The sequence below is a fragment of the Haplochromis burtoni genome, unplaced genomic scaffold, assembly GCF_018398535.1.
Source record: "Haplochromis burtoni strain Fernald_Lab_line unplaced genomic scaffold, NCSU_Asbu1 Contig_35, whole genome shotgun sequence".
In the NCBI taxonomy this organism is placed as follows: Eukaryota; Metazoa; Chordata; class Actinopteri; order Cichliformes; family Cichlidae; genus Haplochromis; species Haplochromis burtoni.
The window spans coordinates 1247923-1265752 of record NW_024582396.1 but is presented as its reverse complement, the minus strand read 5'-3'; the positions used below and the strand labels follow the sequence as shown (position 1 = coordinate 1265752).

General features: G+C 41.7%; 1 protein-coding gene across 2 annotated transcripts; it reads left to right on the top strand.

Moving 5' to 3' along the window:
• The first annotated feature begins 4547 nt into the window (after positions 1–4547).
• On the top strand, positions 4548–16093 carry scrn2 (secernin 2). Of its 2 annotated transcripts, XM_005919239.3 has the most exons (9): positions 4548–4817; positions 5936–6098; positions 7263–7444; positions 7843–8042; positions 10122–10337; positions 10430–10595; positions 11665–11845; positions 14002–14158; positions 15702–16093. In XM_005919239.3, exons 2-8 carry the CDS (start codon positions 5937–5939, stop codon positions 14152–14154), a joined length of 1260 nt encoding a protein of 419 aa, XP_005919301.1. In that variant the 5' UTR covers positions 4548–4817; position 5936; the 3' UTR covers positions 14155–14158; positions 15702–16093. The 2 variants fall into 2 exon arrangements, with proteins under 2 accessions (XP_005919301.1, XP_042075513.1); XM_042219579.1 differs by lacking the exon at positions 5936–6098 and having other exon boundaries at positions 4549–4817.
• The last annotated feature ends 1737 nt before the right edge of the window (positions 16094–17830 follow it).

The window sequence follows — 17830 nt, the reverse complement described above, 5'->3', positions numbered from 1 at the left end:
CTTGGCCTGCGTGGCTTTAGATGAGGCCCGCCGCCTGGCGCTGTGTGTGTCTGTGTTCACATAGGTGAGGTAAAGGTTGGGTCTGGTGTCCACGCAACTTGAAATCCATCACAGTGCCCAGACACCATGTTGATAAGTTAATGAAATCTTCGAACGTGCGTGGTTTACACCATCTTATTTGCACCCACTTAGAGAACGACAGACCCAGACAGATGTAATTTTATCAGAGTTACTTTTTTTGTTGGTTAAAGAGCGATGTTAAATAACATGCAACAGGAAGTTTTTACAAGCAAAGCAAAGGCATAAAAAAGAAAAGTCCAGAGCCAATCTTGTATTCAGCTCTGCTTGATTGAATCTGTGTCCTAAATCACTCTTCATCAGTCATCATCAGTCAACACAAATGTTGTTGTCAGAGGGGTGTAATGTGTGGGTGTATTTACAAGCTCTCTTTTTCACTCATCTGTTTAGTTTCACTCTGTCTCTGCTTGTTTCTGCACCCATGTGCTTGTGTGTGTGTGTGCATGTGTGTGTTACTGTACACATATGCTAGCTCTTGCTTGGGTGTGTCCGCTTTTGGCTCAGGTAGGTGTTTGCTTGGTGTTTTGTGTAAGGGCAGACAGGATGTGCGATGCTTGTCAGCACGCTCCAGGAGATAAAAGGCCGGAGAGGGAGTGGAAGTAGTCGGTTGCCGTTCAGGTAACAGGTTGTCTTCTCAGGAAACTTCTCAAGAATTCAGCTCGCGTTGCCTTCAGCGCTCCTCGTGAGCCACGGGGGAACACCACTCACCACCGTCCTGCTTCAAAAAGTAACTCAACACCTCCTCCAAGTCTGACATAAGTCAGCAACAGCAGGACCCAGGTGTGCGCGCTCAAAACGCGACGTTTTGTGGAACGTTCGGAGCGGATTAGCGGCCACTCCTTGTTTCCTATGCGCTCACCTATGTATTTAAGAACTTCAATAACTTGCGTCACCAAACATTTACAGATGCCAGCATGAGTCAGTTTTAAGAATGGGATCTGCTGGTATGCATATTGATGAGTGACAATGACACAATTACACGCTGGTTTTGATGCTGGAAATGACTTATGATGGAAGATGTCAGTCACTGTAATGCAGCAGAGCCAGTTCTCTTTATTATTTTAGCACATCCTGTGCGTTTGTGTTCACTTGGCTGGGCGACTGGGGCCTGTGTTACCAGTTTGATATCTTGTTTTACAGTTTTCTGTACAAATAGAGAAAAAGTGAAAGGAGTTCTGTTGGCTGTGTTCAAACATATACGTACTTGACAGCCACTTTGAAGCCATCAGCTCACTTCTGAACTCAACCTTTTTCAAGCTTCAACTTCAGCATTTTGAGTGTTTCTGTGTTGTTGTTGTTGTTGTTTTCAGCTAGATCTTACCATTTTTAGGCAACGTGTTCACTACAGCTCAGAGAGAAGCTGGATGGATTATCTGTTTGTAGTCCATCACATTTATTCAAACTACGCTTGCATAAAATTCATTTTCTGTCACTGTAGGTATGATAGCTTACTTAAGGTAACTATAAGTACCTGTGAGAGTCACAAAGTAGATGTTGCGAAGTAAAAGAGTGCACTGATTTGTCATTTCTTCTAGATTAGACAGATAGACATATGACATAGTGAGGGCCTTATATTGTGAGAAAAACCAAAGAAAAATAATTAATAAAAATGAGGTTAACTTAAAAAAGACTAAAAAATAATACTGATCTGCATTAATCTCTTGCTCAAACTAAGAAAGTAATACAAATTGCATTCTTATCTTATGTCAGACAGGTGTGTTCACCTGTCACAGAAATATGAGTTATTGTACACTCTCACAGGCAACGGCAGGAATGATTTCCTGAAGCGTTGTTTAGTCTGAGAACTAAAGGAATAAAACAGGTGATATATATATAAGTTCAATGAATGAGGCTTGAAAATGGATTTCACTATTCAGTGATGACATCACGGTGGCTCCTGTATCTTTATATGGTTGGAAGGTTAATTTAATTTATTTTGTACCTATTTTCTGTGCCTAACTTTCTATCTCTGGTACTTGAAGGCAACATTATGAGTTTTCCAGCCTGACATGTGGGCCCAGAAGCAAAAAGCACAATAATGGATGTATTTTAACAGCTTCAAAACAAATATAAGGGAGGTTTAGGACTCACTGGGAAGCTTTGATACAGAACTTGTCTCCTGCCGTCAGTGCAGAGGGTTTTTTTCTGCTGATGAAACAAGAAAACCGACAGAGAGAAATGGGTCATCAATCAATGCTTTGCAAACAGCAGGTGGAAGCTGGTGGGGAGTGAGTTTGTCTCCGACGACTGAGACAGGGAGTGTCAGAGACATAATTCAATGAAACACCAGTGATGGGAGACACCCACTCTATAAACCACTGACACACATGAATTCGCCCAACTTTAATTACACTGATTAGCCAACATGTGAGCCAGAGTGCTGCTAAAAAGCAGTGGCGTACACAGCGTTGGTGTCACAGCGCCAAAGAAGGTGACTTGTTAAACTGCGAAATAAACACAAATGTCTTTACACATCTTATTTTTTCACCCACTGCTCAAATGTAGTAAACAGCAATTCTGATTCCATTTCACTGTTGACCTTATGTTTCCACTGCATTTAGTAGAGAAACACTGTAAAAAGTCCTGTGTTGGACTGTCCATGATGCACCCGGTCCTTCTGTACAGAGATATTAAACAAGAGGATTTTCAGGATTATTATTTAAAGTTGTGGTGGCAACTGGAAGCCAATAACCAGTGAGGTGGGGAAATAAATATAAGATTAACACAGGCTGTTGTGCAGCTTGATGTCCTAATATAACTCTAACTATAGACTTATACTCATATAAACTCCAAAGTCTTTGTCAGTTAAATTATCTTATTAGCTTTGTGGCTTGCTGGCTCGTCCATTTTTCTACTTACCTGTGTTTAAGATGAGCCTCAGCTTTTTAGCTATGACTTTGCAGGTTATAAAAAAGTCACCATTTATATTACTTGGAAGTTAATATTAACCTACCTTTCCATGTTAGAAACATGCTAATCTAAAGGACTAATTCTAGTTACTATGATGTCGCCCTTTTGTTTCTAACCTCTACATTCTAAAGCCTCACTATTAGCATTTTGACTGCTAACAGTAATAAGCTTTGTTAGGAAGCTGCATATATGACGTTTACAAGTGCATCACAATGGCACAAACAGATGCTAATTAGTGCTAAGTGCTAACAGGCTAATAAATACTAGAAATCAGCCACCAAAAACTGCAGCATGAAGTTCTTGGATGCACTTTTACGTCACAGCAAGTCAAATTATTTGTCGGATATTTCCATTAAAAGTCTGACAGACAGGTCCAGTTCAGTGACTCCAGTTAGTGGAGGTAAAGGTAGTGCTGTGTGATACTTCAAATATTTGTCTGATACAATCTGGTTGGGATTCAGCCTCAAGTGCTCATTACAGAAACCCAAATTTTTAGTCTTAATTCATTTCGGTCTCATAGGTTGGGGTTACAAACTGTATATAAAAGATGGTGCTCTAAGAAACCGTCCTACTTTGGCAAATCGTCCTACCCGAATTATAATTTGACCGTGACTTCTGGCTAATCCAAACCATAAGAAATATTTACAATGGGTTCAAAAATGAAGTTAATTTGGGTTTTGTGTTGTGCATATGCGCAGCGTATGTGCAGAAATGATTTGTGAGGTAGGATGGATTCCCAGAACAGATGGACGTAACGTAACATCACCCATTGGTTAGCCGAATGTTTTCAGCCATCACCATCTTGGAGTTTTGAAAAGCAAGGGGTGAGTTTGACTGGGAAAACAAAGTTGCCACACTGATTGGCTGACAACCTGTGACCAACAAATCCATGGTTTATAAAGTATCCATCACTGAGACTTTAAAACTAGGAACTGAGATCTCACTGAGGTCACACAGAGAGGGAGCTGTGGGCTGTTTTCCCCATTTATTAACCAGAAGTTGTTTTGCAACCAGAGCAGTCGCCCCCTGCTGGTCAGTCTGTAATTACCACTTTTATGTAGTCTGTAGTTAGCACTTGATGTGTGCTTGGATATGCTGTATATATGACATATTTCGTAAAACAGCCCTCAAAATCAAAACACCACAGGCTGCGATATCCTGGGTTTAAAACAGTAGATCCTACATTTCCCACGATGCCACTGATGTCATCATAGGGCTCATATGTTTTTTGTTTTGTTTTGTTTTTTTCAGGCTTGTGAAAGTTTCGTGTAAAGCAAACAGTTTTTACTGACCTGTGATTCTTATGAAAACGTTAACTTGTTTACTTTAGTGAGTGCAAGCTAAGAGGTTTGTCCGGCTCATCCTTTAAGTCACACAGACATGAGGTCATAAGTGTAGCTCAGAAGCATTTTGCATTTAATTATACTTGTTTACAGTCTTTGTTTGTATCTGAGCGAATAAATAAAAAACAAACAAACAGACTTGATTTGTTGCTTCCACGGTGGAAACAGCGGATTGTAAAAACTTGCAGTGTTTGCAGGGATTTCCTCGAAGGTGGATGTAATTATGATCGTGTTGACTGCGGGTTTGCAGATAAACAGGCGAAGGGGAGGCAGACTCATGATGAAGAGCTACCTCATCGCTCAGGCCTGCTGTGCAGCTTTGCACAGGTGTGGACTGGACTCTGTGAGACGGTGAGCTGTGCTTGTGGCCAGACGAGACGAGACCTTTAAGTACAGACCTTTGGATTTCTTCGTCACGTGACTGCTCTGTATCTACAACCTGCCTTCTCCCAGCCGGCCGTGCGCGCTCACCATTGAAAAACAAAGGTAAACATTTTCTCCAGCACCACCCGCCGCTGCCTAGCTCTACTTTACGCACTATTATCCCCGAAATTGAGCCCCATTCTCACCCCCCAGATTAAAAGCGAAAGGACACGAAGAGACAGGCGCGTCGCTACTCCGGAGAGAGGGACGGGGAGTTGATAGTGTGGGCCTTATCTCTGAAATAAACACTGATCGCAAAGCGAGCTCCGTCACAGGCTACAGCTGCGATTAGCCGGGGCACTTTGGGCGACATTGTTTCCGGAATGTGAGCGATTCGTGGTCGCAAACGAGAGAAAAGGAGCGACAATAGAGCAACGTGGCGGCCGGATTTGTGAAGATTACAGTCAATAAAGTGCTCTGCACAAGACTGCCTCCTAATCCCTGTGTGAAAGGGATGGGCAGTGCACCGGCTGGATCTGACTTTCTGCAGAAAGCTGGGTGGGGAATGGAGAGAGCTGTTCCTCTCTGATCCACACATGCACATTATGGTTACAGCAGGGTGTAGTGCTGCAGATCCAACACAACGTCAGACTCTTATGATTAGTTTCAAATCAGCTTGTTTACATGAGGCCGTGAAATCAGTGCTGCTCGTGGTGCTTCTTTAGTTCACTCCCCACCAGGGGCGTTTACGGGTTTTTTAGGGGTGTCACGAAGGAACGACAGGAAATCACAATACTTGGATCAGATAAAAGTAGAGCGTATTGAAAATATGGTGGATCCTCGTGCTCTTAATCAGATGGTATTTGGTGAAAAGTGGCTGCACGAGACTTTATACACGATTTTGTGTTCAATAACTGTTCAGAAAAGTGGTGAAACAGTACAGAAATATGCTTAAAATACCAAAAAGGTTAATCACTGGGTTATAATGAATGATTCATTAATGTGTGAATCACTTTAACGCTAAAGTTGGAGGTGATTTTAATAACTGCTTGAGCAGCTTTATCGCTGATTCTGTCATGTCACTTGGCATTGTGAGATTAACAGTACCAAGTCGGGTTTCTGGATACCACTACTCTTAAGTGCGTGTTTGGGTAGGGCGGGGGGGTGGAGGTCAATCACGCTGCTGTTCCCCACAGCCAGCCACACTTCCTTTTTTTTTTGTTTCTGTGTCTTTGTTGCAGGATGGCAGAGCCCCCCATGTCATGTGACTGTTTTGTTTCCTTGCCCCCTGGCTCTCGTGATGACCATGTGATTTTTGGAAAGAACTCAGACCGTCCTCGAGATGAGGTGCAAGAGGTGGTCCACTGCCCTGCAGCCTCTCACCCTCCAGGCTCCATGCTGGAGGTAAAGCAGCGCAGGAAAAGCTGCAGCTGCTGCTGTGTTTTAAATACACCGTCTGACTAATACATTTCATATCTGTTGGGTTCAAAACAACCTTTTTCAAGGCTGAAGTCTGAAGCAGGGATGTTGAATATTTACACACGGACTTCATGTGGAAACCTTTCCTGTTAATAATTAAAGAGAAGCAACTGTGATGAAATACTTTATCCTGTTAGCTCAGCTAGGTCAGCGCAGCCAAGCTTCACATTAATGCAGTTTGTTTTTAATAGGAACCAGGGTCGATACTTGTGGTTGCAAAAACATTTACAGTCCTACAGAAGTCAGTAACAACTTTCCTGCTGGGTTTCTGAGCTCAGCCACTAATTTCAGGTCATACAGAGTAAAACAAATAGATTTTAGTTAAGTAGATGTTGTATATTTTGTTAATTTAAGGGGATATCTTGGGTTTATTCGTTGGTCAACAGGTTGTGATCGATAACAGCCGATTAGTGTTTGGTTTCACAGGCATTATCGTCCCTCAGTTTTCACATCCCCTTTGAAACCACAGCGAAAAAACGCTCATCACTGGGTTTCAAAACTGGTCTTCAGATACCAGTGGGTAATGGCGCACTGGCTTTATCCGTCTTGTATAGTGTCTGTGCTCTGAATACATTGTTTATAGCTGTTTTCAGCTCATGAAGCAAAGTATGCATCACAGTGATCTGATGGTGCTGTGGGGTCTAATGATGTCCTTATGATAAGTTGTTGAATGCATTACTGGAAAGTAAAACATTAAAAAAAGTCCAGGTTTCTGAGAGTGTATTGCAATCCTGGTGACCCTAATGTTAAATTAGCCTTAGGATAATTTAACATGCAGGTAGAAATACAAATCTTTTACCTTTTCATTATATCCTGACAATTTCTGGATATTTAAGAGCCTGACTAAATGAGTGATGATGTAAGTGAACTGTATCTAATACTGGATCGTGTGCTTGTACTGCTTTTTGTCATCGTTGATCTGAATGACCCGAAACATCTGTTTGGGATTTTGGTACTAAGATATCTTTTTCCTTTTCTTCCACTGTTATACATCAATATGTGCACATTTGTAAGAAAATGTTGTTCATGCTCCACTGTTCATACCTGAAGCCACAATCCTTTTTTTTTCTTCTTCTTTGCAATCTGCAGTGCACGTACATCCAGATTCCTCAGGTGGAGCAGACCAACGCGGTGGTCCTCAGCAAACCTGCATGGATGTGGGGAGCTGAAATGGGCGCCAGTGACAAAGGGGTCTGTATTGGGAATGAGGCAGTCTGGACCCGAGAGCCCGTCGCACCGGGAGAGGCTCTGCTGGGCATGGACCTTGTCCGGTGAGCTGCTGAAAACTTTTGATATTTCTCAGAAATTTGTATGGATTAAGAACAGGATATCAATAAAGGGAAAATAATCCAGCTGCTGACTGCACCTTATTAAAGTTGGATTGCATGTATTCAGTAGAAGTACTAAGTTAATCCTCTGAGGCTTTGATCAGAAGGGTGTGTAGATTGTCACTAGCATGTTATGGCAGGTGTAGAGATGACTGTTGAAGTTATTCTGTGTAAAAATACTCAAGCAGCAAAGAGAGACTCTTTAACTGAGCAGCTGTTCTCCAATGCACACTTCAGAGCAGTTAAAGTGAATTCATGGTGTGTGAAACTGATCAAACACTAGATAAACAAATAGACGAAACCTGGCACACACATAACCTAGCATGGGTTCTGATCATCAGACTGGGGCTGGAGCGTGGTGACAGTGCCCGGGCAGCACTGACGGTGATCACCAGTCTCCTGGAAGAGCATGGCCAGGGCGGGCAGTGCAGGGAGGCTCCCGAACCCTTCAGCTACCACAACACCTTCCTCCTTGTGGACCGCAGTGAGGCTTGGGTGCTGGAGACAGCCGGGAGGCTTTGGGTGGCACAGAAAGTCTCAGGTAAGGACCAAGGGTTGAAAAGACTAAAGAAGTAACAACTGTGAGCCAAAAGTTCAGGCCTCACGTTGCTCTGGCTTAAAGGGGGAGGTGCTAAAAGAGTTTGTTTCTGTGCACTCACTGCAGTATAGTTTGGCAGCCAAAAGTTACCTTATATGGATCAAAGGGATCATCCCGATCATTTATCAGCTAATGCTAGTCAGTGTGATTAGTAAGCTACATTCACAGACTGTATGGGTCCAATGTAAGGAGACACCTATCGGGTAATTAGTGCAGTAACATGCTAATAAGAACAAGAATGCTGTTCACCAGAACTGAAGTACAAATGTCTTGGAGGTCTGTACCACACAGTTGTTGCCATACTGTTGGTCAGATAATCCATCCAGGTCTCTATCAGGGCACCTGTTCATCAATCCAACCATGTCCCCAATATAGGTCCAAGTAGATGAGTTTAAAAAAAATTTCCACCCCACTCAGTGTTGATATGAAGGGGGGATCATCCATAGAGCTCAAAATTACTGAATGTGCTTCATTTATAACCACATCCAGCTTTTTTCTCCGGTTGTTATAATTGAAGCAAAGATTTTGTGTTTGAAAGCAGGTGCGATTCCTTAGTAACAGTCGTAACAAGGACGAGGATGTCTTTAAAAGTTCATGGTGTGCATGCACGAACATCTCCTTAGTGAATTTTTTATAAAGCCTCTTATTGCATGCTTGCTTAAAGGATTTTATTTTAGAGGGGGGAGGGGAACAATCCTGAAACCTGTTCTCGAACAGAGATATTGAACAACAGTTTCATCCTCTGAGGATGATGAATATCTATGCGTACGTCTGTCTCGACTGATTATCAGTCTGTCCTTGCCGTGCTGCTAACATGGCAGAAGCGTCTACAGGAGAGGTTCAACTCTGTGTGGTCTGTAGATTGCTTACAGACCACACAGAGGAGCAGAGCTTAAACACTTAAACACTTGGAGGGAAAAGGGTCTCATGCTAGACTTCCTGTTTTTTTCCTCTGCTTTTAACTTTTTAACCTTATATTTTAACAGTTTGCTTTTAAAACTTGTGGGCACAGAAATTTAGTTTAAATGGAGTTCTCAGGTTTGCTCCTCTGCTGGTTTCCACAGGGATGTGTGTGCTCTGTTATTTATCCTCTGCACAGATGTGTTACAGAGTATGATGATAACAGGACCATGTTAAAGTACGCAGATGGGATTGTTCTTGTCAGTCAGCTCCAGGACAATGAGACCAGCGTTGGTCTACTACTCTACTTCACTGTGCTCACAAACATCCAGTTTGAGTCAGGAAGAAGAAGATGTATTGACTCAAAGCTAAAACCTTTAGGAATGCCACTGCCTAATTGCTTTCGATTGGCTATTTATTAGTTCACATGAATTTATCTGCATTTGTAAACCGTAACCGGTGGGCAGAAAAGTAAATCCTGATTTTTGATATCCTCTCAATGCACCAGAAAGCAGACTGAGCAGAAATCGGTGTGAAAAACGGGACGTCAGCTTTAGTGTTTTTGGGCAAACTGCTTTTAGAAAGACGAAATCATGAGCTTTTAATAAGTCTGTCTTTGTGGGGTTTTTGTCTCTGATGTTTTTTCTCTGGTTTCAGTGTCTATCTTTAATGAATAGAAAGAAAGTGTTTAGCTGATAGATGTGTAGCACATCTGCAGTGACTCCAGGTGATCCCACCCCAGAGCTTTAGATCCACTTTGTTAATCTAGCTTTCTTCTGATTGGCTGCCCCTCAGCTCTGTATCACATCACACAGAGCCAAGTGTAAAAAAAACTGTTTGTGACTGTGTGTTTGCAGCGGTCTGTGTGTTTAACAAACTCAAATAAAAAAAGTAAACTAGGTCCATTCTTGTGATAAGACTGGCCTCCTGGCTGAAATCAGGTTCTAGCAGCTGAGAATTCATGTATGGGAATGCATGTATGGGAATCCTCATGGAGTGATTTTTATCAGCTGCAATCAATCTGCTTTGTGTGAAACATACACACAAACAGAGCTTTTCTGGCTAAATAGGATTTCAGTTGATCTGGTATCTCAAATACTGACATCTACCTGCTTCTTCCAGAGGGTGTTAAGAACATCTCCAACCAGCTCACCATTGGCAGCGAGATCTCCACAGAGCACCCGGACCTGCGGAGCGTGGCCAAGGCTCAGGGCTGGTGGGACGGTGAGGGAGAATTTAACTTCTCGCATGTGTTTAGTCCCGAGAACCCGCCGGCCAGGATGGAGCTGGCCAAGCAGCGCTACAGGGGAGGCACGGAGCTGCTCCAGCAACACGATGGTAGGTACAGAGCTCGGCGGAGCGTAGAGCTGCCGAACATGACGATAACTTCTCTACAGAGACACTCAGCTCTCTGTCTGTCCTGCTTTCAGGATCAGTGACGGCAGAGGTGATGATGTCCATTCTGAGGGACAAACCCAGCGGCATCTGCATGGACTCTGGAGGTTTCTGCACCACAGGCAGCATGGTTTCCATCCTGCCCAGAGACACTGCTCTGCCCTGCATCCACTTCTTCACTGCCACCCCAGACCCATCCAGGTTTGCCACTCACTAAACTAAGAATTCCTCCACTTAATGCTACTTGAATAACCTGTTTTATCCACTATATGTTCATGGAACGATTATAATATTGTGAGATTAAAGGTCTGGAATTCCTCATAATTGTTTATACAACTTTAGTATTAAGTAAGTTTTAGAAAATTAAATGTAACAACCAGTTAATGTTTAAAAAGCATAAAATATGAATATGTGCTGACCATTAAAAAAGACATCTAAATTCCCCAAATGTCCCTCAAGGTGGTCACTTTGTGCACCTGTGGATTAATTCCAGAAGCCTCTGTGGAAGTCTAATTCTGACCATCTGTGATCTCAAACTTCCAGAGAGCAAACATCAAGTTTACTTAAACGGAGGAGTTTTTACGTAGATTTTATGCCGATTTTCGCTCAACTTTTGGTTGGTCTGCTCCACGAAGCCCGCCGTAATAATATTAATTAAATGAAGACGGTCCCTGAGAGTTGCCACAGTGGACGAATCTTCATGTTTGATTTGGTGCAGGTTTTATACAAGATGCCCTTCCTCACGCTTACCCAGACTTACAACCCTCGGAGGCTGGGTTTATGTTTTCTCCTGGTCTTAAAGTAGGCCACTAATAATTTTAAGTTCATTAAAGCGCACTTTTTGGATGCTGTATATTTGGACATTTTTACATGGGAGTCTGTTGAGATTGGGGACAGAATCAAGTGGCCATTAGAGGACTGCAGTTTTTGCCGTTTGCATGTTCACTTTTCATTTCTCAGAGCCTGACGTTGCCCCTCACGTGTATCACAGATAGGCAAGTGGTGTGAGTGGGACTTGTAGTGGGCAATAAAATAGCAGAAGAGCTGGAAACAGTTTAGAGGATGATCTTGAATGGGAGACTGAACAAATTTAAATCTTAAGCGACAGAACTTTATGAGCTCCTCTGATATGAAAGTGTGAAAAGTGTTTTCTTTCCTTTCTAATCTTTAATTTTCTATCCTCTGTATCTTCTTTGGGTTGATGGGAAGTTCTGAGTCTCGTCTTTCTCTTTCCTCTTTCTCTCCCTGTCTAATCCTACCACCCTGCTAGGTCTGTATTCAAGCCTTTTATCTTCTCGGACTGTCCCACCCCAGTGCCGAGGGTGGTCTCCCCACAGTTTGGCCCGGACGACCCTGCGAGGAAGCAGCCTCGCTTTCAGAGCCAGGTGGACCGCAGACACGACCTCTACAAGGCCCATCAGGTGGCGCTCAACACCATGGAGACCAACCCGGTGGGCACTGATGGATGACCTAGGTCAATGATAGTCCTGCACAGATAATGGCAGTGCATGAAGTTCCGGTTCATTGAGTAAACATTCACAGCAGGATCACTTTTTATTTATTTTCGTTAAAGAGTCGATCCGGATGAGTTGCTGCTGATAAATTACAGGCGAGTTGCACAACCCGGAGAAGACACTCCCAGTGCAGAGCCAAACACAACAGCACCTCACAGATGGTGCAGACAAGACACATGGCATCAGTGCAGACTAAACATAAACACACTACAAGTGCACATTCAAAGCCAAAGAGCAGGGTTTCAAACTGACACCAGAGAACTTCCAAACAGTTTTTCCATTTAGACATTTTAGCTGATTTCCTGTCTGGCATTATGTGTGTGATTACAAGCTGAACCTGAAGTCAGAGGAAGGTCAGCGCCCTGTTTGGGCTGGAATTTTGGCTCTGGACAAAATGAGCATACAAAATGTTTTTGTAGCTTTGCTAATGTTAGCTATCGAAAGCTGCTCATTACACCAAATAAGTGTTGTTTCCTTTTTTTACTCATGACTTCAACTTTTCTTTTGTAGTTTGAGGAAACAGTTTTTTCTCTTTAAAAAGTGACAAAGCCCGCCTTTAAAATTGGTCTGTTCCAATGCAGAAACGTTAGGACAAAGATCCAGAAGATGAAGAATTAAATGGAAATTATTCAGCGCGGATCTATTTAGTATTCGCATATATTCTGTTATATTTAATATTAAAAATGGCCAAAGTTTCAAATTATTATCTCAGCATGTGCACAAGTAATCCTATTCTATCTCTCTCTCTTTTTTAAACTCTTGACTCTGTATGATGTCATAGAGAGTGGATATCCCTTATATCAGCGCTCCCCAACCCCCGGGCCACAGACCGGTACCAGTCTGTGAGCTGTTTGGTACTTAGCCGCAAAAGTTGAGGCTCGGGTGTGAAATTTATGATTTTCAGGGTTTTTATCTTTTTTTCTTTTTTTTTTAATAGTTTTTATTATTAACTCGGTGTCTCTGGGTCTTTTCCTGTGTGAATGAATACGTTTTCTTTTCTTTTTTTGGTTTTATTTTGTTGTATTTATCCGCGGCACCATAAAGGCTGGTCCGTAAAAATATTGTCGGACATAAACTGGTCCGTGGTGCAAAAAAGGTTGAGCACTTATATGGTCATCGGCTCTGGCTGTGCATTTTAGTTTAGTTTTTATTGGTATCTTGCTAAAAATTTTCCTAACTTCTGTTATTCTGCAAACTCTGTTGCTACCATAGTTTGGTACTTTCTACATTTTCGTCAAGTGCAGTTTTTATGAAAACTAAACAGTCGTGTCGACGTCTCAGGAAACATGTTTTTTCATACTTGTGTTAGTTTTTTCTTTCCTGTTAGTTAACTAAAGTATATTCAAACTTTTGTTTGGAAGGTAAAGCCAATCAGGAAAGTTTGGTTTAAAGGGAGGTCACCTTAACGGGGTGGAGCTAAAATATCTTTGTTTAGCTTGTCTAAAGCCTGTTCCAGTATACGGCCCAGTATACTCTACTCTACTAGAGTCCAACAATGAAACGGAGCACAGTTGTAAGGCTCCTTTTAACCAAACAGACTCTCCTTGGAGTTTACTCGCTGACCTCTCACTGGACTTCACACAGTATTCATCAGCAGTGCACCTTCCTCCACTGACTCAGAGACTCAGTTCTCTTATAATTCATTGAATATAACTTTTCTGTCACTCTTTCAATCATTGTTTGATGGTTGATTGGATGTTGGTGTAAATATTTTATCATTTCACATTTGTACAGAGCGCTGATTTATTATTTTGTTATTTTAAAATATAAATACGCCACGAGAGTGAATACAAAGTGCATTTTGTACACCACAGTGGGATTTGGGTAAAGAAAAGCAGGTCTGTAGTTGCGGTTATTCAGACTGCATCTCCCACCATAGATGTGGGGTTGTACTGGATTCAGGACTGTTTTCAGCAGGATCTGACTCCTTTTTAAAATCTGACTGAAGCTTATGATGATGAAAAACGCATCAATTTAGGAGGAGAAAGTAGGGTATCACATCAAATCAGGTTTCACAGCTTTGTATGATCTAACCTGGGTGTTACTGTTATTCTCATGGCATCTCTGTGGGTTTTCTCTCTGTTCTGTCTCAGGATGAAGGTCTAGCTGTCTACAACATTTTAAGGGACCTGGAGTCTCAGTGTCTGAGCGAGATCGCAGCCATGCTCAGCGGAGAGATACCCGGAGAGGAACTGGGGGACTTATTTTTTGATTGTGTGGACACTGAGATTAAGTTCTACCAGTGAGGAGGTGGGAGGCTGCAGGGATGTATTTAGTGTTGTATGATGTGCACGAATGAGCTTTAGGCTGGGATTATTGTCTCTTATGAATGCATACTGTCTTAATATATTCTTTTTAAACCAAATTTAACATGTATATGCAGGATGTTTTTTAAACATGCAAGACCTGCTACAAAAGGTGATTTCTTTCATGTCTGCAGACAGTTAGGTCCATAAGTACTCTGATAATGCCACAACCTTTGGGCATTTATCATGAAATAAGAAGAAAACAGGCTTCACTTACCATCAAATTTGCCTGTTATTCAATTGCCAGTTACTTTTGTACCCCTGAAAATGGCGGGCTAAAAATAGCAATAGTTTTGTTAAACATGTTGAATTAAAGATAAAATTCCACACCTCGTTTATTTGATTTGAATGAGCATTTTTGTCTTCACATATCATATATTATATTGTAATGCTCTCCTTTCTGGGCTACCAAAGAAAAGTTTTAGAGGTTTACAGATGGTGCAAAATGCAGCTGTTCGCGTTTTAACTAAAACTGGAAAATCTGAGCACATTACCCCTGTACTGAAATCCCTTCATTGGCTACCTTGTCAGGTTTAAGCAGATTTTAAGGTCCTGCTGCTCACCTACAAGGCTTTAAATGGTTTGGCACCTTCATACCTCTGTGATCTTTTGCACCTTTATGTTCGATCCCATGCTCTCCGGTCTCAGGACTCTGGCCTTTTAAAAGTTCCTAGAGCCAGAACAAAGACTGTTGGAGAGCGTGCTTTTTCTCTTCATGCCCAATTTTTGTGGAACAACCTCCCTCAAGATATCAGGCAGGCATGCTCTGTGGAGGTTTTTAAAGACCCGCTTGTTCACCCTGTCCTACATGTCTTAATTCTATGCCTTTTAGTTTTTTTTTTTGTTTTTTTACATTTTTATCGTTTTTAACTTTTGTTATGTTTTTAACTCGTTATTGCGTTTTTAACTTGTATTGCTATGCATCACTTTTATTTATGTATCTCTTTATAGCTGTACAGCACTTTGTCTGAAAGTGCTTTATAAATAAAGTTATTATTATTATTATTATTATTATGTCCAAAGAAAAACTTGGAATGACCTTCAGATTACAAATAATTATCACTGAAGACTATTTACAATAAATTCTGGCTCCTTGAAAGTAAAACATAAAGACATGGAGAGTGGCTCAGGACTTTTGCACAGTACCACATATTCAAGTTAAGAATTTTGCAATAGTTTTAATGGTAAAGTGGACACATCTTACCGTAATCATATAGTCTGCAGTGGTTAAAATGTAATTTAAGGTATTGAGATGATCATTTTTAAATCCCTTTTTTGATGAAAGATAAATTCTTTGACAGCGTCGTGAAGGTCAAACACGAACACAAAGCCTTTCATTTAGGAGGAGATATAAACGGTCAGAGAACTCAGAGGTTGTGATTCCTACTTATTGAAATATCCTCCTGTTAAAGTGGGATTTGCTGCTTTGCTCACAGCAAAGCTAATTAAGCTCCTAACATGCTGTGTTTCATGGTTCTCTGTTACAGCGCCCTCAGGTGGATACTCTTTGTGCTCACAGAGTGGCAGGAGAAGGCCCTGGGACTGTTGCAGACTCCAGCGTTTCTCGTGTTGGCTTCCGCCTCACTTCTGCACCGCACATTTCTGTCCCCATTCCATCCTTAACACAGAATGTCTTAACAGCACATGTGATTGGAGCATATTTATCATCCGTGTCGCCCAGGGAGCAATGACTGCACCTCATTAGTGAGAAATATGATGTAGACTACACAGGCGCCTATGTAGAGCTGTGTGACGTTGCACAAATACTGTGAGTACGGCATTCGTTTAACTTCTTGTTTCATGTTGCAAATGAACGGGTTGTCATTCGTTTGATGGCTCCCTGTAGGGAAGGATATAATAAAGTTAATAAAGTCCTGAGTGTGTTGTGAGCTTTTTGTTCACATTTGCACTAATGGTAGGTCTGCCTGGACGGTCAGCAGGGGCTGAGCTGAAGGAGGGTTTGGTTGCACAATAAAAACTGTGTCAGCAAAGCTGCATTGACTCATAGTGAAGTGAAAACAAAGATTAAAATATAAATTTGTGTAAAAACAAAAAAACAAAAAAAAAACCAAACAAATCTGCAATTATAGTATGGTGATCTATCTATAATGTACTTCTCATTAAAACAAAAATGTATCGCTTTGTTCTAGCAAAAATATTATTGGGATGTTGGATGCTGCATGAAATATTTTAGATATTGCAATTTAATTCAATGTTCTATTGTGAATATGTAAATTCAGTGTGTGTGTGTGTGTGTGTGTGTGTGCGCGCAACAGTGTTTGCCACCATCTAGTGGTTGATTGGATTTACTGCAATTAAGTTCACTCCACCTTTGACAAAATAAGAGGTTGGTAACCTTGACCACCCAAAAAATATAGTGCCACAAATCATAATTAAGTGTTATAATGAGGGTGAGGTTATAAAGAGCATTAGTATAAATGAGACTATCAGCATTATGGGTGTAAATATTTAAAGCGTTTAACCACATCTGACTGCCTTCCAGTGGTCTATTTATGCATGACAGTAACCCCATGTTTTGGTACGTTTATGAATTAATAAAACTAAAACAACTACAATGAAATTGAATAATTAAATTAAAAGATATTTTGCTTCTTTTAAAAACTGCTTTTATTACTAACAAAACTGAAAAGCTGATACAGTTTATTTCTAGGAGGACCCTATCACTGTGGAGGGGTTTGTAGGCCTCTGTTCAGCGTTGCAGTTCTGGGAGAAGAGAAGAGAGAAGTTCCCTAATAACAGTGGTATATATGACTTTCTCTGGGATGGAGTTACCGAGGGTCCCACCCTGCAGCAAGGCCTGGATAAGGGACTCTAAAAATAACACCTTTTGGCTGAAGGGCTCAGTTGAGGTAAGTCTGAATGAGCACAGGGGCCAGAGTTCCTGGAGAATGTGTCCTGACTACCTGGCCTTCTTGGATGGGGTGGTGGAAGGTGCCCCATCTGGGAACTCCTAAAGGTGCAGTCTACTCAGTCTGTATCCTGCTTTGCTATCGGACTTCTTTGACAGGTTTCCTGTAACGAATACCATATGTTCAAGCATATGGGTATCCCTAAGTGCGCTTGACAACAGGACCCCCAGGTTGTGAGTTGACATATATATTTTGAGGGTGCGCCGTCTGTCAGAGACCTCAGTCAGGGAGATCTTCTCCAGAAGAACTCTGACAGCAGGATGGCTGTAGACAATAAGTGAAAATAGTAAAAAATACCAAATGTTCCACACGTCTGCTGAGGTGACTGGAGCAGCAGCTGTAGGGTGAAAAGTGAAACGGAAGAGTGACTGGCCTTTTGATCTCCTGTGGCAGGCTGAAAGCAAAAGCAGTTCTAAAAGGTAGCTAAAGCAAAAACTCAAGTATGGGAGGAGTTTTGCGAAGCAATGGAGCAGGACTCCTTGAAGATCTTTGATGCTGCTTCCCCAGCAGATCACAGGGAAATATAATACTCTCACCACAACTGAGTGGTAGAAAGTCTCGGTGTCATTTACCTGCACACACTGAAGGGTCTCGGCTTCCCTAGGAACAGAGTTTGCTTATTCACTTTTGTGTGCCAACTTCCAGTTCAGCCCACTTTTGATGTGGATGCTTTAGTTTTGTCCTTT

Bases quoted from the DNA above. Each gene is read 5' to 3' on its own strand.
- scrn2 (XM_005919239.3), top strand. From the start codon at position 5,937: ATGGCAGAGCCCCCCATGTCATGTGACTGTTTTGTTTCCTTGCCCCCT. The intron at 10,338-10,429 runs GTAGGTACAGAG...TCCTGCTTTCAG, and splicing joins GCTGCTCCAGCAACACGATG to GATCAGTGACGGCAGAGGTG. The intron at 10,596-11,664 runs GTTTGCCACTCA...CCACCCTGCTAG, and splicing joins GCCACCCCAGACCCATCCAG to GTCTGTATTCAAGCCTTTTA.